Genomic DNA, 22,340 nt, shown 5'->3' with positions numbered 1-22,340 from the left:
GATAGCAGGGAACTTCCAGAATTCCAGAAGCTGACTTGCCTTGTCCCAGGACAAAGCCTCAGGGGACAGGGAAAGAAGAGTTACACATCCAACTTGCTTACTGGCCCCCACATTCCTAATAAGTTCATTAATATTTTCTCTAATAAGTCATTATTACTAAGAGTACTTTCATTATTTTAATAATAAAAAATCAATAACACCTAATAATATGAACATGATATTTGTTAATAATGCTTATTAAATACTAACCTGCTAAACAACAAAATGATTTCAATTATGCCTCATCACAATTCTGGAAGGTTGGCTCTAATATTACTAATATTATCTGATTTTGCAGAAGAGGAAACAGGGTCAAAGTGGTGAAGTCTCTTTTACATCCAGCATGTACAAGCTGTATATCCAGCATGTACATTTCATCAAAAAAGGCATTAGAATGCCAATAAAACCTTAGAAACAAATTGGGATATTAGGATATCTGTTACAATGCATCACATGAATGAGTTAAAGTAGGAAAATATTACATAGTTGGCCCTTGAGCAATACAGGTTTGAAGTACACAGGTCCACTCCAGAATTTAAAAAATATATATAGTACAGTACTATAAATGTATTTTCTCTTCCTTATAATTTACTTAACATTTTCTTTTCTCTAGCTTGCTTTATTATAATAGAGTATATAAGACAAATTATATGTTAATTGGTACGTTTATGTTATGCTTATGTTACCAGGAAGGCTTCTGGTCAACAGTAGTTAATTAAGTTTTTGGGAGTCAAAAGTTTTTGGGAGCGGATTTTTGAAGGGGTATTTTGGTTGCTCCTAACCCCTGTGTTGTTCAAGGATCAACTGTAATCACTTTCATAAACCCATAAATGCATATAACACTCTTAACAACCATTCCAGATGAAAGTTCTTTCTAAACGAGGCATAACAGGGTATTTGTTTCTATGTGACCCAACAGCATGCTATATCCCCCAGAGCCTCAGCCAAGTGATAATGACATCACAACTTCAACGACTCCTTCTACTGCTGGAATGTTTGGGGCAAGGAGGTGTTTGTTATACAACCCGATACCTGCTAAACCAGCTTCTAATCTAGATTCTAAATCATGTTCTACAGTTGGACATCAGACTTGTGCTGGTCACCTGGAACTCAGAACCAATAAGCCCCCCCCTAAAACCATTGCTGCTACCTCCAGTCTGTGAGGGAGGAAGAAGGCTGCCCTACCCTTTTATGAGGACTTCTTCCAAAGGTGGTTACAGGCTTCTAAGCTCAAACCAGATCTTCATGTTTGGCAGCTTAAATTTTACTAGGGATCTGGGTAACCTTACCCAAAGCTATATAAGGAAAATGATTGTAAGTAATTCACAGACTCTATCTCTTAAATAGTTATGCATTTCTTTTTATGCAAATTAAAAATGACTAAAACAGCACATTAATCTCCAATCATATGCTAATTTGGCTTCTACTAAAACCAAAGAAGGTAATATAATTTTTAAGAAAATATATGAAGTAAATAATAAAAGAGACATCATGAGGTGTTAGAGCCTCCACAGAACCGGGCAGCTGGGCTGCTGGTATATGTGGTCACCTAAAAATTCCCTTCAACCGCTAGGTCATATAACTCTTGACTCCAGCCAGAGATATCGCATAACTCTCATTTTGTAAAGATTCCGAAGCCTCACAACCAGTGACTACCCTGTGTCATTGGCTCCAACAGAATTAATTCAATCAAGACCAATTTTCCGGGTGATACTTTACTAAGGACCTGGGTGATGCCACTCAAAGCTTTGTAAGGAAAATGATTTGAGGTGATTTGCCGACTAGTCTTATTCCTACAGGATTTTCTAGAAACAAATACAGGAGTTTTCTACTTAACCAAAGCTCAGTAATTTAATTAACAATGGAAACAAATGAACAAATGGTTCTTCTATCTCTTTTACTTAATATTTGGTTTTGATTTTCCCCCTCAAGAATAACAGACCAAACTCCTTATTTTCTTTATACCTCTATATTTGTAAACCCAATAAATAAGACTTAATAGTAATAACATAAGTTATGGTCCATAAATGTTTCTGTAATCCCAAGACTTGTGCTAAGTATATGACATACAATATATTGTGCTAAGACCTGTATTAAGTATAAAACAATTTATTTCATCGGTGCCAAGACTTGTTCTAAGTACATGACATACAATTTATTTCATTGGTAAATATTTTGACACTTCCTCATATACTGTCTTTTATTACAATGTGACTATTTCCTAAAAAATAAAATAAATTAATTAATTTAAAAAGCCTTACTCAGCTCCCAACCCAAATATCAAGGAAGTGACAACACAAGCACTCCAGCTTCCTTATCTGTCTCCCAGACTATATTTTTGCTCTTTTGTTTCATCCTATACGTTGGTGCAAGAATCATCTTTTTAAATAGTCAAAGTTTGGGGGCATATTACCTCTTCCCAAAGAATCACACTTCTTAGCCTCCTGATTCCAAGAAGCTTTCCCAGTTTTATCTTCTGGTGCTCCCAGACATCAGCCCCCTGTTCCAACTCAACCCTGTCTGGCAAGACACTGTTCCCAAGAACTAAACAACATTCCTCCATCCATAGGCTTCACCTGCGTGGAAGTACCCTCTTCTTCTCTGCCCTGTATCTCTTAACCTTTAGGAGTAGAGTTCTGGAGACTGACGTCAAGAGCAGATCCCAACTCTTCTGCTGATATGTTGGGTGACCTAGGACAAAGCCCTTCACCTCTCAGAGCCTCAAATGGCAGCACAGCTAAAAACATCTACCTACCACAGAGGTTGTTGTATCAGTCAGATGATGCACATAAATACATGGTGTGGTATCTGGTTCATAATAAAGATCAATAACCTCTCTGTTATCATTGTTGCTGTTACCATTAACTTTATGTTGGGGCTTGATTTTTTCCCCCATCCTTCATAAAACCTTTTTATCTAAGTGATCAACGTCAGAATGATCTCTTTTCTTTGAAGTATCAAACGCATTCATTTTTCCTATCTGATCTGACAGCTAGAATTTACTGCCCTGCACTGTTGGTTACCCTCCTGTGCACATACTGTCTTATTCCCTCCTCTCTAGAATAAACTCCTTGGGAAAAAAAAAGATCTAAGTCACCTTACTGCATTCTTAGGCATTTTGGCTCTTTGTGTGACTGAGGCCTTTACATCTTGTCCTGGGAGCTTCCCCCTTTTTAAAAGGTGTAGGTTAGTTGAGTTAATCTAGAACAGGGTGAGCTTAAAGCAAACGATAGTCTGGGATCTGGAGGTGGGAGTGGGAGTAGGAGGGAGGTTGAGATAAGAGAGACCAGACAGCGGCAGAATCGAAAAGAAATGTATTTTGTTTCCTGTTTGTTTTTAATAACTATCTTCTTTTGTCTAAGATCTCCTAGTAGCAGAAAAAAATTTAAGGAAAAAGGAGCCCTGCCACCTTTTGCACCCTATCACCCCAGCCTCCTCTTTCCGGGTAAGGACGACTAGTTAGACGCCTAAGCGCTTTGCAAGGAACGTGGCTCCAGCTAAGTATAGGAATTGTGAAAGTGGACCCAAGAATACTAACTCCACTGCAACCCTGGGGAAACCAAGGTGGAGGGGACCCAGCTCGGCCAACCGAGGCGGGGCGGGGGGAGCGGGGGCTGCGGTCGGCGGAGACCCGAGTTGCTCCGCCCCCTCAGCTGGGCGGCGACCAGTAGGCGGCACCGCCGCGCAGCGCGTTCATATAGGGCGCAGCCCCGGGAGTACGGATCGCTGAACCCTACCTGAAATTAGAAGGTCGGTGGCGAGATGAGCTGGGCGCCAGCGTTCCTGAGCGCTGCCGAGGTGCAGGAGCACCTCCGCAGCTCCAGCCTGCTCATCCCGCCTCTGGAGGCGGCTCTGGCCAACTTCTCCAGCGGCCCCGACGGAGGGGTCATGCAGCCGGTGCGCACCGTGGTGCCGGTGGCCAAGCACAGGGGGTGAGTGAGGAAGGCCGGGGCTAAGGGCTGGAGGAACTGGAAAGGTGGAAAGGGAGGCATGCATGCGAAGGGAAGCAGCGGGGGAAAGGAAGAGAGAGCTTGCCTAATCATTGCTAGTAACAGCTGCCACCTAATATTTGCGCTCTCGGCCGTGCCAAGTGGATGCTTTGCAAGGGTTATCTTGCTTAATTCAACACATGCTCCATATGGGTAGGTGTTGATGGAATCATTTTACTGATGGGGAAAATGGAGACTCAGAGGTTAAGTGACTTACCTAAGGCTACATCGGTAGATAGTGGCAGAACTAGAATGGTTTTTCTCATCCAAAGCCAGACTGTCCAACATACTCTGCACTGCCTAAAGAAAGGGCAGAGGAGAGGCAGGGGGGCGGGAGGACACAGGAAAGAGAAAGGAAGGTCTATGGGGACTTGATCGCACACCCCAGTGTTGGTAGGAAGGGGTTGAAGCTACTCCCTCTCTCCTTGTAGTTTCCTGGGGGTCATGCCGGCCTACAGTGCTGCAGAGGACGCCCTGACCACCAAGTTGGTCACCTTCTACGAGGGCCACAGCACCACCTCCACGGTCCCCTCCCACCAGGCCACTGTGCTGCTCTTTGAGCCCAGCAATGGCTCCCTTCTGGCGGTGAGCAACTCCTTGCCCTGGGGTGAAGTGGGGCCCTGGGGCCTAGAGTTAGTGCCCAAAGTTAGCTCTCTGAGATAGCTGGGTGAAGTTTTAATTGTGACCACAGATGCCCCGTATGAATGATGATGTCTCTGGATCCAGCAATGATAGAGGTTATCTGTGACCATGTATCTGTTTCTAGGACTGCCTGAAGATGCATAATCCAGCACCAGAGCCCACTGCTACTTCAAGTGTGTGACAGACAGTGTGGAAGTAATAATCTCATCATTCATGTATATATGCTCTTGTCCTATACCAGTTGCTCCAATATACAGTTTGATCAAATCCAGTAGCCAAAGAAACATTTATTTAGTGAATCTCTATAATGTGGAAGATCTTTCTGTAGGAATGTCCTGTAATCCCTGGGAGTCTTTTCTGACAGATACACAGTAACCTGTTTTAACATTTAATGATATCAAAATACAGCAGTAGCTCACTTACTGAGCACTTTGTATGTGTCAGGTGTGGTTCTGAACACTTTACATGTATTAATTTTCTTAATACTTAGAACCACTCTTTGAGGTAAGTAGTAGTAGTATGCCCATTTTACAGATGAGGAAACTGAGTTGTAGAGCACCAATGCCCTATCTTATGCAGATTTACATAACTAATAAGTGTATGGCTAGACTTCAGACCTACTCGGTGTAAGTCCACGGTCTTTGGTTTTTTGGAGACTATGTCTACTGCCTTTCCAACTGCCACTTAGCATTTACCATGTGCCCGAAAAGAGAAATTGATCTCAATTATGACAACATTCCTCCATGGGAGTTTTTATTTTCACACACACCCTCCCTCCCAATTTCTGTTGGGGTCCCTGAGCCTCAGAGTAGTAGAGTCACTTTGCTTGAGGTCACACAGCTGGTTAGTGAGTGAAAGGCCTAGGGAATCATTGTGAGATCTTTCTGACTAGGGAACCAATATTCTTTACTTATGTGCTCTGTGCCCTGTGCCCTGCAAGCTGGCTCTGAGACCATGCAGTTGAGTTGTTATCAGGGACAAATGCTTCATTCCTCCCAAACCTCCTCTGGATCTTTAAATCCTCTTCCCCTGATTTCAGGCTCCCCAAGGAACCTGACTGTAACATTACTCCTCTGAAAAGACTGTCTAGCTCTTCCCAACATACACTTATTCAAAGGAGACGACATTTGTGCTACCTACCAATGGTGGTTCCCCAGCAAAGTGGAACCAGCTCAGGCTTTTAAATGAAACGACAAGACCTTAGATCCTTTCTGAATCTGCTCAGTAAAAAAGCAATTCACTTCCTTGTCTGTAAAATGAGAATACTCATGCTACCTGGTAAGGTCAACTAAGATGAATAACTTAAAAACAGGAGAATGGTCAAAGGATGGTGGTTATTTTTAGCTAGATGTAATTCAGAATCACCTGGGGAGCTTTTGAAAACAAGGATGTCTGGGTTCCTCCCTTAGGGATGCAGATTAGTTAATGCATCTGGGCGTTGGTATCTTCAGAAAGCTCCCCACGGGTATGGCAGGAGTGGAGAGCCATTGAGATAGAATTTCTTGGCTCTGGCACAGATATCAAATGACTTGCTCTAATTCTTCAAATTTATCTGTCATTTGGTATTTTGAGAGACCCAGGACAAGAAAAGAAAATGGGCAATCCATGAGGGCTCATTGGGCACAAGATTGTGTACGTTTATGTGAGTGCTTTTAACCCTCACAAAAACCCTCTGAATGGTTGGCATTATCTTTGTTTTTACAGGTGAGAAAAACAGTCCTTAGAGATTAAGATATCTCCTCAAAGTTGCATTTCTCATTAAGTGGAAGAATTAGATCCAGATTTGATAGCAAGCCTATGCTCTTTATAGGATACTATGATGCCTCCTAGGGCTGCCCTTTCTGAGCCACTTCTTTACTCTTAAAGAAGTGCCCCTGGCTCATTGTCTCTCCTTCCCTCCAAGGTCATGGATGGAAATGTCATAACCGCCAAGAGAACAGCTGCAGTTTCTGCCATCGCCACCAAGGTAAGACTAGTGCTAGGCTGTGCTGTTAAGGTTTGCTGGAGAGTGGGGTCAGGTGTCTCTGGCTTGAAAGCTTAAGGGAGAAGTGAGGAACTTATTTTGGTATTCCTTTGGACATAGCTAGAACCCCATATCCCAAATGTGGGATGTCAGGTGAGCACAGTGATTCGCGAAATTATTAGCTACCATTTAATGAGGACTACCAGATTCTAGGTACCCTACATACATTATTCCTGATCTTCATATCAACCTTGCAAAGTAGATATGAATATCTCCATTTGCCAGGTTTAGGGAATGTGGCTCAGAGAGGTTATGTGAGTTGCCGAAGATTGCACAGTTACTAAGCAACAGAGCAAGAATTTAAAATGTGACTTCTATGACTCCTAGGACTGCTTTCTGGCCCCTGTACCACACTGCTCCTGGTAAATCGGTGTAATTGCTCCATAGGCCAAAGCCAAGAAAATGAGGAGATCTGAGCAGACTCATGTATTCATTCAGCTAGGCCCTACCTGAGGCCCTACCATGTGTCGAGTGCTGTTCTAAATGTCAGGGATATGGCAGTGAAAAAAAACAGAGTGGCACACACATAGGAGGTTAGAGAATAAACAAGATGAAATTGATTTGCTAAGAAAATAATTAACCAAAAACAAATCCCTTTGAGTTTAATAATATACTAGGATTTGCTTTTAAAAAAAAAATCCTACTACCAGCAGAAAGCAGTGTGCTGGATGAAAATAAAGCAGAATCGAGAATATTAGGGAGGGGTAACCTTCCAAATTATCAGGGAAAATCTCACCTACCAAGAAGGTGACATTTGAATAAAGACTGAAGAAGTGAGTGAGAAGGGGGAAAGGGGGAACTCTCTAGGGGGAAGGGAAAGCACATGAAAGGGGTGATGATGTTCCCAAGCAGTGTCAGAGCATCCTACAAGAAAAACAGTATTTTTAGAGGTTAGGGTTAAGAGGAGGCTTGGAAAACTAGGTGTCTTCACATGAAATGGAGAAGTACAAGGTCTGCTGACACTAGTTTATGACGCCTTGGCATCAAGGAAGTGTGGGATCTGGGGAGCAGCAGAGACCAGGTGTTCAGACTGCGAGAGTGTTAAGATATTCGAAACACAGGATAGGGAAGGAGGAATGTGAGGATGAATCTGGTAATCCGTGTGGGAAGGGGGCAGACTACAGCACACGAACTAGTTTTTTGAATTATGTCCAGACTCAACTCAGACTGAAATAATCAAGGGACTCCTTGAGATATATTTGTTCTCTGGTACAGTACTGCCTTACATTCTTTTGTAAAGGTCTTTTCAACATAATTTCCCACCCGTTGTCTTGACACATCTTTGGGTTTCTGTGAGGAACGCAAAGAACGTACTATTGGCCTCCTTTCACATGGAAGGAGATGGAGACTAGGGCTTCCAGAAGTCGGGTAGCCCATGTAGCTGGAGGTCTTCTGAGGCCACCTGGTCTCTTGGCCCAAGTCTGTGGTTTTTCATCCCTGCTATGCAGCAGCATCACCTGGGGAATATTTTTAAAAATTCAGACCCCCAAACCACTGATCTGAAATCACTGAGGGTAGGGCCCAAGAAACTAGTTATTTTTTTCAATAGTCTCTGGTTAAGTCTGATGATCAACCAGGTTTGGAAACCAAACTCTTATAGCATCCAATTACACTTTGCTTTTTTGTATTGATAAAAATCTGCACTCCCACAAGAGCTGAGCATCATTAAGAAGATGCTTCAGAGCTTAAGCTGAAATGTCACAGCTTTATGCCCAGGGGTGCAGATGGGTTATTTCAATAAGGAACAAAGAGCCTATTATACTTTTTGCCCTGGAATAGAGAATATTTTCTTTTCTACCACTTCTCATCCATTTAGGGCTTCAGGGAGGAGAATGAGAAGTTTTCGGCTCTGACAGTCACTATAACTCCTCTGCATTTGGGTTGCACATAACCTGAGTTGAGGACGCTCACATGCCTTAGCAAAGTGATTGTATATATCAGGGTTTATCCCTGGCATGCATTTATTCAACAAATATTTAAGGGTCTACCAGGGGCCAGATCTAGTGCTTGGCCTGCAGCATAGAATGGTGAGCAAAACCAGACAACAGTACCTGCTATCATGGAACAGAGTGTCCATTTGGGAAAACAGATGTTAACCCAAAGATCATACCAATAAATGTAAAACTGCAACCCTGAAAAATACATTGAATGCAAGAGATGAAGTGCTGTGAGAGTGTATAACAGAGGGTCTGTGGGACTTGGGATGGCTTTTCCTGTATAAAGGATATCTGAGCAGAAATTTGTAGCGGGAATTACTTGTGAGGGACAGAAAGGAAAGTATTCCATGAAGAGGAAAGAACTTGTGCAAAGGCCCTGTGGTTGATGGAAGCACATGTGCTTGGGAACCCACAAAGAAGGTGGTATGGCTGAAGGACAAGAAGTGCAGGGGAGCATGGCCTGAGAGGGGGCTGGGTAAGATGGCAGGGATAGACTACACAGTGCTGTTCATTAGCAAATGCAGATGAAACACACTTTCAAACTCTACCTAAGAAACCTAGCAGATTCGTATACCTGCTTTTAATTATCTGCGTGCTTTGGAAAAAGAATGAAGTACCACTAGTCCTATTATTTTTTAGTAAGTCTTATAAATGTTATACTATTTAGGGAGAGGGATGCCAATTGTGACATTACCAAGGCAACAAATTATCAAGATAACCAATCAAAATTAAAGATTTAGTTTCAGAAGTGGAAGGTTACTTTTAGAGGACACCGCAAGAATTTCTGCAGCCCAGTACACTTCTAAGAATAGATTCATATTAACTGAGGACAGAAAAAAAAATTGATTTAGTTTAGGAAAAAATCACCTAATTCTCCTTGTTGGCTAAGAGCATAAGATTGCTTGTTTTGTGGATAAAACTTTTCAAGTCAGATACCTTGAACAATAGTTTATGGCACAAAATGGTATCTCTCCTTCTGTAGCTAAAGCAGAGATGAACATTTGCTCATACTTCTAAGACTCCTTTTTTGCTACTAATTAATAATTCAAGAGACTGTCACTTTTAAGATTACATTTCAGAAATACAGTAGTTAAGATTGTAAGAAAGAGCAGGCCCAAGGGACTCAGATTTTACTAAATGAAATAGAGAAAGGGCAAAAGAAGGTCTTATTTAATATGAATGGCTTGAGGGGCAAGTGATGTCCTCTATACCAGTAGTTCCCAACCCAGAATGATTTTGCCTCCTACCCCCACCCCCAAGGACATTTAGCAATATCTGGAGACATTTTTGGTTGTCAAAATTAGGGGAGGTAGGTGATGCTTCATCTAATGGATAGAGGCAGGGCTGCTGCTAAACATCCTGTGCATTCACAGGACAGTCCACCCACCAACTCGGGCAATAAAGAATTATCCAGCCCAAATGTCAGTAGTAGGACATTAGAGGTTCCCAGTCAGTGGAACCAGTCAGGTTCTCAGACAGTGCTGAGGTTCAGGAACCCACTTTATATCTTATACAAAACAGTGGATAGGTGCCAAATCCGTGCAAATAAGACAGTCTCTGTCCTCATGGGCATACAGACCATTACAAGAAAATAAATCACAGGATCCCTTGGTGTCTCAGCAGTTTGGCACCTGCCTTTGGCTCAGGGCATGATCCTGGAGTCCCGGGATCGAGTCTTGCATCAAGCTCCCTCATGGAGCCTGCTTCTCCCTCTGCCTGTGTCTCTGCCCCCCTCTCTCTGTGTCTCTCATGAATAAATAAACAAAATCTTTAAATCTTTAAAGAAAAGAGGGTAGCCCTGGTGGCTCAGTGGTTTAGTGCCACCTTCAGCCCAGGGCCTGATCCTGGAGATCCGGGATCCAGTCTCACGTCGGGCTCCCTGCATGGAGCCTGCTTCTCCCTCTGCCTGTGTCTCTGCCTCTCTCTCTCTCTCTCTCTCTCTCTCTCTCGAATAAATAAATAAAATCTTTAAAAAATAAAGGAAAAGAAAAGAAATCTGTAAACAAATAAGTACTGTGAAGTGGTGACTTCTCACTTGACCTCCTGGAGAGGTGACACTTGATATGAGTTGGTCATAGAACCCCAGTCCCAAACAGACACACATACATCCCCAGCAGCTGCCACAATTGCTCTACATTACTCTCTAAAGGAAGATGGAGGCTGAGAAAGGATCAAAAGTGGGCTCAGAAAATATAGCTGAGAACCTTGAGTAACAAGGGCCCATGGATTCTAGGTAGCTCTTAGAAGTAACTCAGAGCTCTGAGAGGTGGATGTGGCTTCTCATGTCCCCAAGGTAGGTTTGGCTTCTCATGTCCCCAAGACAGAGTAGCACAGGAAAGAGAATGTGGGCTTTGGAGAGTGAAAGATGTGGTTTTGGAGCTCCATCGTACCATTTCATAGTTGTAGGACTCTGAGCAAGTTACTTAACCTCTCTGGACCCCAATTTCTTCATCTGGAAGAAGAGGATAAAAGTAGGAGTGCCTAGTTCACAGGGTCATTGGTTGGACTAAATGAGATCATGAGGCTATAAAGCATTGGCATATATTAGTGCTCAGTGAAGGTTCCCTCCTCCTCTCTGCACTCTGTAGAGGGGAAACTGAAACACAAAATGACATCTCCTTCATTGCCTGAGAGATAGTGAGGAGCTGAAGATAGGGTAGAAGACACCTGATATTCAAACCATGGCTGCTGTCTCTCCCTTGACCTTTGCCACCTTGTTTCTCTCAAATAGTTTTTGAAACCACCCAGCAGTGAAGTGCTGTGCATCCTGGGGGCTGGGGTCCAGGCCTACAGCCACTACGAGGTCTTCACAGAGCAGTTCTTCTTTAAGGAGGTAAGTCCAGGGAAGGCTGGGGGAGAAGACAGGAGGGAGCAGTCAGGGGCATTTATCTATACTCCTTCACTGCAACGATGTGGGCTATTCTAAAATAGTTAGGTTGAGAGTCAGATCTAGACCATTCTTTTAATGACTTGCCCAGAAGTCCTGTTGGAGGCAAAGAGACGTGAATCACCTGTCTCTAGTTTCTTTATTCCTAGGGTATGCCAGAGGACATAGCAAGCCTATGCAGTTAAAGGATTATATTATATCCATTATAAAAAAAATATATATATTATATCCATTATATATACATTCAGTTTTCCTTTGGGTCCCTCTCCATGCTTCTCCTAGGAGAATCTGGGGGTCTTTCGGTATTGAGGGGTATGGACCCACAAAGTCAGAACCAGGCCCAGAAGGCAAGAGGCCCAGCACCCTGTTTCTACAGCCTGGGTGTTGGTCCATCTTTCCCCAGTCATGACTCCCACTTCTGATGGAACCATTTGATGCTACTTTTATTTTTTGTACGTGTGAGAGGGATAGGGAAGATTTTAAAATGACATTTTTTATTCTTACCTTTTAAAAGATTTTAAAAATTTATTTGAGAGAGAGAGCATGAGTTGTTGGAGGAGCAGAGGGAGAGGGAAAAGCAGGGAGCCAAACTCAGGGGCTCATTCCCAGGACCCTGAGATCATGACCTAGCCAAAGGAAGTTACTTAACAGACTGAGCCACTCAGCTGCCACAATATGACATTTTAAAAAAAGATTTATTTACTTATTTGAGAGAGAGAGAGAATGAGGGCAGGGAAAGACAGAGGGAGAGAGGAGTCTTCAAACAGACTCCCCGCTGAGTGCAAGCCTGATGCAGGGCTCAATCCCACAACCCTGAGATCGTGATCTAAGCCGAAATCAAGATTTGGCTGCTAAACCAACTGAGCCACCCAGATGCCCCTTAAAATATGACTTTTTAATGATAATAAATAATACCTCTGCTCTGGCAAATGTAGACTACAAGGAAGAAAAAAAAAAGTACCTTTTATCTGTTTTCAATAATAAGCAGTTCACACTTTCCAATCCTTTCATTAGCTATTCATAAAGTAATTTCTATCATGTTAGATATACCCAGTTGTATATCCTGTCTTTTCATGAAATGTTCTAACACCATCACTTTTCAGATTACCTATCTTTTGTATCCTATTTGCATAATTTTTTATCAAGGAAGGTGCAATGCGTAGCCATTCTCTTTTGACTGGGTATCCTATATTGTTTCTTATCTTGGTTGATGAACTTACTTAAACATAACATTTACTTCTGTATTTCTTATGTTTCCTTGTGAGAGATTCTTCAGGCCTTGTTTTCATTTGAAGGTTGACAACCTCCACTCCACACGTGGAAGTCTGCTAAGCAGGCTGGCGAGTCCCCACCTCGTGGTGGGGCTAATGACCCTACTCCCACCAGCATCTGCCAGAATTTTAACTATAGCTACGACTCTTGACTTTTTCATCCCTTACACAGTTCACTTCTCCAACACTTCTCATTTTCAACCCCCTACATACCCTTCACAGATCAGGTTACTCTATCAGTTACTCTATGCACGGCACTGCCATAGAATCCCACATCTGCTATGAGTCCTTTACAGCGTCTCAAACACAAAGTGGGAGTATCATGTTCACTGTACCCACTTATGTGAATTTCATAGAGATGAAAACTTAGGCTGCATGAGGTTAAGTCATTTCAAGAGTGAGGAGAAAGTGACAGAGTGAGGATTGATTCCAAGCCTGCCTAGCTCCAGAGCTCGCTCTGCTATTAAGTTATATAGTAGTATCTATTAAGCTATAGAGGCTAGGTATCCCTGGCTAGAACCGGAAAACTGCCTCCACTTCTTGCAAGGAGAAAGGAGTAGAGGAAGGTCATTTTCAAATATTTGGTCAGGTGTCTTCCCTGATTAATGCTGTACCCTTGATCAAATGCTCTTTCTCCATAGGGGGTGATTTAAACAACCACAGCCCTTACCCCAGAGTGGTTCAGCTTTCCCCTGGTACCCCTGGGCTTGATGAAACATAAACAGTCAAACAATCATGGCACCAATGTCCTTCTTGTTACCCTTCAATGAAGGTGAGGATATGGAACCGCACCAAAGAAAATGCAGAGAAGTTTGCAGACACAGTTCAAGGAGAAGTACAGGTCTGTTCATCAGTCCAGGAGGCTGTGACGGGTGCAGATGTGATCATCACAGTCACCATGGCAACAGAGCCCATTTTGTTTGGTGAATGGGTGAAGCCGGGGGCTCATATCAATGGTAAGCAGAGTAACTCCATAAACCACGGGTAGGCAGTGGCCAGAGTTGTCCCTAGGCTGGACCAAACAGCTGCATCTGCAGTGATGTTTTACTCATGCAGAATGAGCAGGCCTTTTAAGGTCCTCAGAAACATGTGAGCCCTGAAAAACAATATTCACTCAAAAATATGAAACAGAAGTCACAAACCTGAAATCTATAATAAATTTAATTAAAGTTCTATAAAATGTAGCATTATGACACATGGTCACAGCTAAGTTCTTAAATGTAATGAAATTTAAATCACAAAAGCTAAATGATTCATTCTTTCTTAATGATACTTAGACTAACTCCCCCCCAGTTTTTTTTAATTGTAGCACAAAAGACATTCAATGTGCCATGTGGATGCTCTTTAATATGTGTGATCGGATATGTGGGACTCCAAACATAAGAGTTCCTGGGCTTCTGAAGACTCCCAAATGGCTCTGGAGGTTTTAGCAAGAGCTAGTCTATATTGAATACTTACTACTGCAGATGCTGTTCTAAATTCTTGATTTGTATTCAATCAGTCTTTACGACAACCTTATGAGGTAGGAGCTATTATTATCACAACCCTCATTTTATAGGTGGGTAAACCAAGGCATGGAGAAATCAAGTAACTTGCCCAAAGTTAGAAGTCTTTAGAGATAGAGCTGGGATTTGAACTGGGGTGATCTACCCTCAGAGCCCAAGCTTTTAACTTATGTTCTATATTATCTTCCAATAAGAAGACTGGAATCTGGTGATTGAGCAGCCAAATACTAGGGATTTAAACATGTTCTCAGTGCCCTGTGTTTTAGTGACAAGCACATGGTGTGAACTCAAAAGCTAAGAATTCTGTACACATTGGCAGATGAACAGGCAGTAGCCAAGTGTCATGATTATGCATCCACTCACAAATGTGTATTGAATGCCTACCATGTGCCAGGCACTGTTCTAGATGCTGAGCAGGCCAAAATAAACCAGCACTCAAGGTCATTGCTTTCCTGGTGTTCACATTCTAGGGAGGGGAAATAGGTAACAAACAGGTAAATAAATAGATGAGCTGATGGTTCCAGCTAAAGATTAAGTTCTGTGGAGGAGACAAAAGTGTGGCATGTCTGAGGAATGGGCCAAAGCCAAGTGAAGCTCTCAGCCTGTGTGGGTGGTGTTATGATGTGGGTCCAGGGGGTAGATAGGCAAGAGATGGGTCAGTTCTGGATTTATGGACAGTAACACCACTTCTGGAAGGACTTTGGAAATCAAGAGAAACTGGTTCTTGGTGAAATGGATATTGCTCAATCTTCAGCAAGACAAGCTTGATTTTTTTTTTAACCCTAAAGCAGCATGTATTTATTATCATGCAGTTTCTATGGTTTCGGGAGTCTGGACATGGGTCAGCTGGGTCCTCTGCTCACACAAGGAGGAAATCAAGGTGTTGTCCAAGCTGCTATCTCATCTAGAGCTCAAAGCCTTCTTCCAGGCTCAGGTGGTTGTGGCAGATTCTTTACATTGTAGGACAGGAGTGCCTGTTTCCTTAGGGCGACTCTCAACTTCTAGAGGCAACCCACCTTCCTTGTAATGTGGATGCTCCATCTTCAAAGCCAACAATAGAGAATCTCTCTCACACTGTGAATCCCCAGGAAGGGCTGTCTTGATTTTGAGGCAAGATGTCTCTTCTATTTCCCTAGCCTAAAGGCAAAATTGGTTTGTATGTTTATAGAGGCATCAAATATACTTCAGAGAAGTATGTTACAAGTGCAGTTGACAGGGAAATACCAACAATAGATTTCCCTTACTTTGCAGCTTAGCTTAGAGATAGACCCAATTCCACCCTCCCCTGCACTTCCCTCATCCTGCCTGCGTACCCACCCCAGCTGGGGTCTGACCCTCACCCATTCTTGCTCCACTGAAGCAAGGCCAGCACCCATTCTGAGTCAGGCCCCCTCCCTTTGCTGCCTGGCCCACCTCCATCTCCCTAAGTAGCCTCACACAACCCTTTGAGAACTCACCCTGCTCAGAAGAACTGGGGCAGGAGAAGGTGGGGGTTGTGGGGAGACACAAGGGCAATGAGAAGAGGTGGCTTGAGAAGCTAGGGTTTTTCCCACCAGCTTATGATTTATTTACAAGCTTCATTTAGTTTGTGCTTTTGTTCTATAGAACTCGCCCACACAAATGACCTCCAAGAAGGACATTTTTCCACCACTCTCGTTGAAATTAGAGTGAGGGGGACAACAGCAGGAGAGGGGGCAAGTAAAGAAAACTGGACACAGTGTGAGAAGGCATATAAATGCTGCCCTATGTTGGGCTAAGGCTTTATAATGGTTTCCAAAGACTAGCTGGCCATGGGCTGGATCCAGCCAGCAGATGTGTTTTGTTTGGACCATAGTATGCTCCAAAAATCAAGAAATAACACATGCAAATAGATTTCCTGCTTCTCTTTAAAAAGAAGAAAAATGAGGGGGAAGAGGAGAATATCTAACAGCAGCCCTGCATTCTCACATGGCCACAATTAGCTGGAGCTGAAGGATGATTGCTGTCTTTACAAGGGCCTGCTTTCTTCTGTGTACTTGGGCCTTTACCATGTCCAACCCAGTCCCTCTGACCAGCTTTGTTCCTGTTCATTACCTGCCTGGCCCTGCAGGCATTTGATGGCAGCTTCTGCATTATCTCACATGCCAGTGCCAGGAGGCATGATTCCTTGGATTCTTCATTATGCTCCTGGGCTCTGCAAAGGATGTGAAATCTTGGTGCCAGCATGGAGCCAGTTTCCTCTTTATTGGGGCTTCTCCATTTCCCTGGCCCTGAGCTCTTTTGTCATGAGTTAAGAGAGAAATGATTGAGGGTGAGGAATGAGAATGATTCAAAAGCAAGCAAATTGACAGATGATGGAGGAGTGCAGGGTATGAATAAGCTGTTAAGTGATGTCTCTGTTCCAAGGCTCTTATGAAGAAGTTGCTGCCCCAGATAAATGGAAGAAGTATGAAAGGCATGGCTCGCTCAGAGCCAGGAGGTATACTTATTAGATACATAACCGTGGTGAGCACCTTCACTTCTTGGATCCTCTGTGCATATTTTAAGTGGGAATCAGACATGAAGTGTACTTGTGAGGACTATAAATAATACGTGTGAAACATCCCACAGCTAGTAGGCAACCAATAAATGCTGAGTTGCCTCAAAATCTTTTAGAAAGATCTTGATATGAAATGCAAAAAAAGAAAAAAAAAAAGACCGGCATTATTCTTATTGACGAGTGTTTATTCTTGCTGATTGGGAGGGGTTGGCACTGGGAAATAAGGAATCCCAAATCTGAATGTTCCTGTGTATCGTATGTCACTTCCTTTTCCCCTACCCCTCTTCTATTCTTTGACATAGTAGTGTCCCTTGCTGCTAGTTCTGAGCTCAGGGTATGTTTTGCTATCTCTCAGCCATCGGAGCCAGCAGACCCGACTGGAGAGAGCTGGATGATGAGCTGATGAAACAGGCTGTGCTGTATGTGGACTCCCAGGAGGCTGCTCTGAAAGAGTCTGGAGATGTCCTATTGTCAGGGGTGAGCCTTTTTTCCCGGTGGGCTGCTGTCCAGCTGGTTTCACTGGGATCCCAAGGTTTCATTAACCTCCCCTTCCATTTGGACAGCCCCAGACCTCAGTCACACCCCAGACCTCAGTCACCCCCACTTCTTTGGGGGGGGTGTGTGTGTGACAGCTCCTAAACATCTCTCAACCCTATCTAATCCCCTCTGAAGTAATGTGGCCATTATGGTAGTGACATGTGTTTTCCTGTCCCCTTTGCCTGGAGAGAGCAGCCTGATGGATTTTTCCATCAGATCAAGCTGTCTTACAAGGCAGTAAGGTTGGGAGATAAGTGCCTGAAAACCTTCCCAATGTGGCCAACAAAATAGGACTGGAGTTGGTCACTTTTGGCCGTATTCTTTTGTAATCAGAGCATAGGAAAAAAAGAGAGCTGCCAAAATGGGTGTTCAGATAAGAACATGCTTATTTCCTCACTGACCTATTGTCTTGGCTGGACATTCCCCTGGTCACAAACTTATATCTCTGCATTCATGGTAACACAAAGGCAGATGCTATGCAAAAAAAAGAAAAAAAAAATTTTGTTTATTTATTTATTTATTTAATGAGGGAAGCCATTTTATAAATGGCCTTATGTCAGGTTTTTCCCTTACCTGGTTCTCGATGCCCTCCCTGCCCTGCCTCAGGAGCTGGCTGGAGTGGACATTGGCTCCATGGCCTGGGTCAGTGTATGTTCATTTCACAGGCCGAGATCTTCGCTGAGCTGGGAGAAGTAGTGAAGGGAGTGAAGCCAGCACACTGTGACAAGACAACAGTGTTCAAGTCTTTGGGTAAGGACTATAGCTCCCAGGGCACACATCCAACCAGAGCACAAGGCAGGTTAGCCCATTGGTGGAAAGAGGAATGAGTCACTGGACTCCATACATGAGTCATGAAATCCATCACTTGGGTCAGTTATTCACACAATGATTCACTCATCATTCACACTTGGTCAGGCTCATAGAATAGTGGGTAAGCCCATGAACTCTAGAACTGGGTGGTCCTGGGTTGGCTTCCCTTCTGTGCCAGTCCCTGGATATGCGTCCTTGGGAAGGGACCTCACCTGTCTGAGCCACAGTTTCTTCATCACCTGTTATCGCCAGTGTTTTTGAGAATTCAGTGATATGTGTGTGTGTGTGTGTGTGTGTGTGTGTGTGTGTAAAACAATTTGCACATAGCAAGTATCAGCAATAAATCATTTACACTTCGAGCTAAATAAAAGTTGGAAGAATCAAATAAGATTAAAAACAGGGAGGAAGGCAAACCATAGGAGACTCTTAACTATAGGAAACAAACTGGAATTTGCTGGAAGGGAGGTGGGTGGGGTGATAGGGTAACTGGGTGATGCGCATTAAGGAGGGCATGTGATGTAGTTAACACTGGGGGTTATATACAACTGATGAATCACTAAATTCTACCCTGAAGTTAATAATATACTGTATGTTAACTAACTTGAATTTAAATAAAACCAAAAAAGTAATAATAAGGTAAATGAAAGTCAGAAGAAGGTATCCTTCAGGGGATAAAGATGTTGTAAGACAGGGAGCTTAAGGGAAATGGCAAGGAGACCCACCAAGAGATCCATGCGGGAAGTATAACTGGAGACCCCTTTTTTTTTCCTTCCTTCCCTATGCTTCTACTTGCTAATTTGAGAAGGGCTTCCATGGGGAGCCCCATTACCACCAGACTTGTGCAGGCAGAAGTACAACCAGGGACGGGCTCCCAGTAGCCAATCTGCTCCTCTTCCCAGCAACTACACCCTACCAGGTCTAAAGAAATGACACACATGGTAATAGAACTGATAGTCAGCTAATACACCTAAAATACTGATACACTCCCAAACTGGTTGATAAATAGTTGCTGCCCTGAGCCCCTCACAATTGTCCTCTGCCCCTCTCTCAAGATCTTTTCTATTTCCTATGATCAAGCACACAAAGCTCTCATGCTTGGGAGAACATTATTAAGAGGGCTCTGACCACCTAGCATTCTTGCCAGTCAGTATCTGTGCCTTGGTGGTTTTTAAATATTTTAAAAGTCTCTCATGCACAGAGAGATAGGCAAAGGCAATATAAACTTTACCCAATGCCTGGTTCAAAGACATTATACTGATCCAGTTGTGACAAAATTTCAAGTTCAGAGCAGATCAGAAGTCAGCAACCCCTTCAGAAGACGATACTACAGAAGTCTGTTCCACCCTCTTAAGCAATGTTTGTTTTCTTGCTTTGGGGATTGGTTTATCGGCACATCTTTTCATCTAGCAGATGCATATTAAACATCTCCTATGTATCAGACTACTGGGTACAGTGGTGACTACAAGAATTAATAAATCAGCCCCTGTCCTTTGAGAACATACACCCAATGAGGTTGAGTTATGTATCCAAAACAACAAGATAAATGGAGTTGCTGAAGGATGCAGGGTTTGGACTAGACTGAGGGTCAACAAATGATAGCCTGTGGGCCATACTAAGCCCACTACCTGTTTTTGTCCTGCCTCCAAACTAGGGATGGTTTCTAATTAAATGACTAGGGGAAAAAAAAGAATATTTTATGACAAATGAAAATGATATGAAATTCAAACTTCAGAGTCCATAAAGAAAGTTTTATTGGAACGTGGCCAGGCTTATTTCTTTACCTATCCTATGACTGCTTTTGCACTAAAAGGGCTGAGTTCATCGCAAGAGACCATAGGGCTTGCAAAGCCTAAATATTTTCCATCTGGCCCTTCACAGAAAGGTTTATGACCCGTGAACTAAACTTTGAAAGAAACTCAAAATGTGTTTGGTGGGCATTTCTCACTTAGTATCTTGTCCCCGCCCCACTCTGTCCTTCGCAGACCTTCCAAGCCTACACTCACCTCGGGTATCATTCTGTGTTACCCTGATGAGCATTAGCAGCACAGACAATGTTTTCAAAAACTGCCAGTCACAGGGTCTGGGCTGTTCCAGGAAAAGTTGTTCTGACAAAAACTGAACGACATTTCTGTCTGTTCCAGGAATGGCGGTGGAAGACATGGTTGCAGCCAAACTAGTGTACGATTCCTGGTCATCTGGTAAATAAAACAAAGGATCTTTGCATTGAAGTAGATGTTACAGATCAAGGGATGCTGTTACCAGCTGTTTCATGATTTCTAGATCAAATGAGGGAGTCCAGTGCCTAGTGAGCTATATAGTTTTGAGCTTATCATGTCTTACCTTAACTAATGAGATCCCCATTTGTGTGTGTAGTTGGAAAGCAAAACTAGGTGGCCATTTCTTCTGTTATACCAGATTATAGCAAATGTCCTTTCCCTATATTTCACTGCATTTTTGTAATTCCTTGAAATAAAGCATTTTCCAATTCTGCACTTCTTGCTTTGGTCATTTCTATGCTTCATGGCAAAGAAAGTGAGGGGATCATGTGCTTCCATCACTTCCTGGGGAGTTCCAAGGACTATCATTTATTTTTATTTTTTAAATTAGCATACAATTCATGTACCATAAAATTTACCAGTTTACACAATTCAGTGATTTTTAGCATGTTTACAGGGTGCAACCTGTAATCACTACTGTCTAATTCCAGAACATTTCATCACCCCCAAAAAAGAATCCTGGTACTCATTAGCAGTCATTCCCCTTTCTTTCTTCTTCCCAGCCCCTGCCAACCACTGATCTGCTTTTTATCTGTATGGACTTGCCTCTTCTGGACATTTCATATAAATGGAATCATATATTATGTAGACTTTTGTTTCTGGCTTCTTATAATTTAAATCTCAAGGAGCAATGGAGCTTCTATATTAGTCAGGACTTTTTTGGTCACAGGTGGCAGAAAACACAACTCAAACTACCTTAGGCAGAATGGACAAATGAGGAATGGAATGTATTGGTTCTTATAATTAAGAATAACACAGGTAACTGGTCACAGCTACAGCTGTATCCAGGGTTCCAGGTGTCCACAGGACCTCATCCTGCTCTCTCCATCCCTTGACTCTGTTTTCTTCAGTGTTGGGTCCTTTGCTAAGTAGGTTTTCCTCTGGCTGTCCTCTTTAGCAACCCTAGCAGAAATGGAGATTACCCTAGCACTGAGACTCATGGGACATTGTAGATCATGTGCCCATTTTTGTGCCTAACATTAGAGCTAACTTAGATGGAATACTCTGGCCCAGGCCGTGCCATGTGCCTATCCCTGAAGAAACATCATCCAGGGGAATCTGATGCCCCTATTATCCAGGCCTGGGTCACATGACCCCCTAGAAGTCAAGAGTAGAATTAGCCCACCTGACCACATGACTTGACAGAAGGGAGAGGGTCTTAGCAAAAAAAGAGAGGAATGGGTATTGGATGTCCACTAAAGTACCAGTGTTGAGAGGGTCAGTAGGAATTATCTAGTCCAACCTCCTCAACTTACAGATGGGGAAACAGGTGTATTTTCCCTAGCTCCCCTGAATCACAAGCAGAGTTGTGTGGCCCTTGTCCTGCCAAAGACCCCATCCAAATCCACCCCCACTCCTAGGCTGGTTATCAGATAAGTCAGAAGCCAAAAAAATCATTTTCTACTGCTTTGTTTTCCTACCCAAACTCCTCCTAACAGGTCCTTTCCATGTTCTATGTGACTTAGCCCCAAGTTTATGTTTACCAGGCTGTGTGATGGAGGCCTTTGGATTGGAATAAACTATTCATATGATCAGAGACGCCTGAGTGGCTCAGTGGTTGAGCATCTGCCTTTGGCTCAGGGCGTGACCCTGGGGTCTGGGGATCGAGTCCCACATCAGATTCTCTGTGAGGAGCCCGCTCTTCCCTCTGCCTATGTCTCTCCCTCTCTCTCTCTCTCTCTCTCTCTCTCTCTGTGTGTGTGTGTGTCTCTCATGGATAGATTAAAAAATATATATTCATATGACCTGCTTCTGCACATGGCAAATGACTGTGAAGTCTTTCTGGGGAACTCAATGGTCACAACCCTAAGGCATGGATAGAGAAGGGTATGTGATAATGGAATCATTAAAAGTACCTTGATTACAGTAATTTCTCTGACATTGGCCATAGCAACTTCTTTCTAGA

General features: G+C 43.1%; 1 protein-coding gene and 2 long non-coding RNA genes across 4 annotated transcripts; 2 read left to right on the top strand and 1 right to left on the bottom strand.

Annotated features, from left to right (window-relative positions):
• Positions 1–993: 993 nt before the first annotated feature.
• On the top strand, positions 994–2,882 carry LOC144319116 (uncharacterized). Its single transcript, XR_013385017.1, has 2 exons — positions 994–1,353; positions 2,609–2,882. It is a non-coding gene; the product is annotated as an uncharacterized LOC144319116 (long non-coding RNA).
• Positions 2,883–3,699: 817 nt separating this feature from the next.
• On the top strand, positions 3,700–20,650 carry CRYM (crystallin mu). Of its 2 annotated transcripts, XM_077906904.1 has the most exons (8): positions 3,704–3,971; positions 4,460–4,613; positions 6,574–6,636; positions 11,362–11,463; positions 13,561–13,744; positions 17,167–17,288; positions 18,014–18,098; positions 20,300–20,650. In XM_077906904.1, the coding sequence occupies exons 1-8, from the start codon at positions 3,802–3,804 to the stop codon at positions 20,362–20,364; spliced, it is 945 nt and encodes a 314-aa protein (XP_077763030.1). In that variant the 5' UTR covers positions 3,704–3,801; the 3' UTR covers positions 20,365–20,650. The 2 variants fall into 2 exon arrangements, with proteins under 2 accessions (XP_077763031.1, XP_077763030.1); XM_077906905.1 differs by lacking the exon at positions 11,362–11,463 and having other exon boundaries at positions 3,700–3,971.
• On the bottom strand, positions 12,194–17,710 carry LOC144319117 (uncharacterized). Its single transcript, XR_013385018.1, has 3 exons — positions 16,367–17,710; positions 15,310–15,430; positions 12,194–13,884 (listed from the first exon to the last, which is right to left on the bottom strand). It is a non-coding gene; the product is annotated as an uncharacterized LOC144319117 (long non-coding RNA).
• Positions 20,651–22,340: the final 1,690 nt, after the last annotated feature.

The sequence above is a fragment of the Canis aureus genome, chromosome 8, assembly GCF_053574225.1.
Source record: "Canis aureus isolate CA01 chromosome 8, VMU_Caureus_v.1.0, whole genome shotgun sequence".
Classification (NCBI taxonomy): Eukaryota; Metazoa; Chordata; class Mammalia; order Carnivora; family Canidae; genus Canis; species Canis aureus.
Note: the sequence above shows the minus strand (reverse complement) of the source record. Positions and strands in the feature narration are given on the sequence as shown.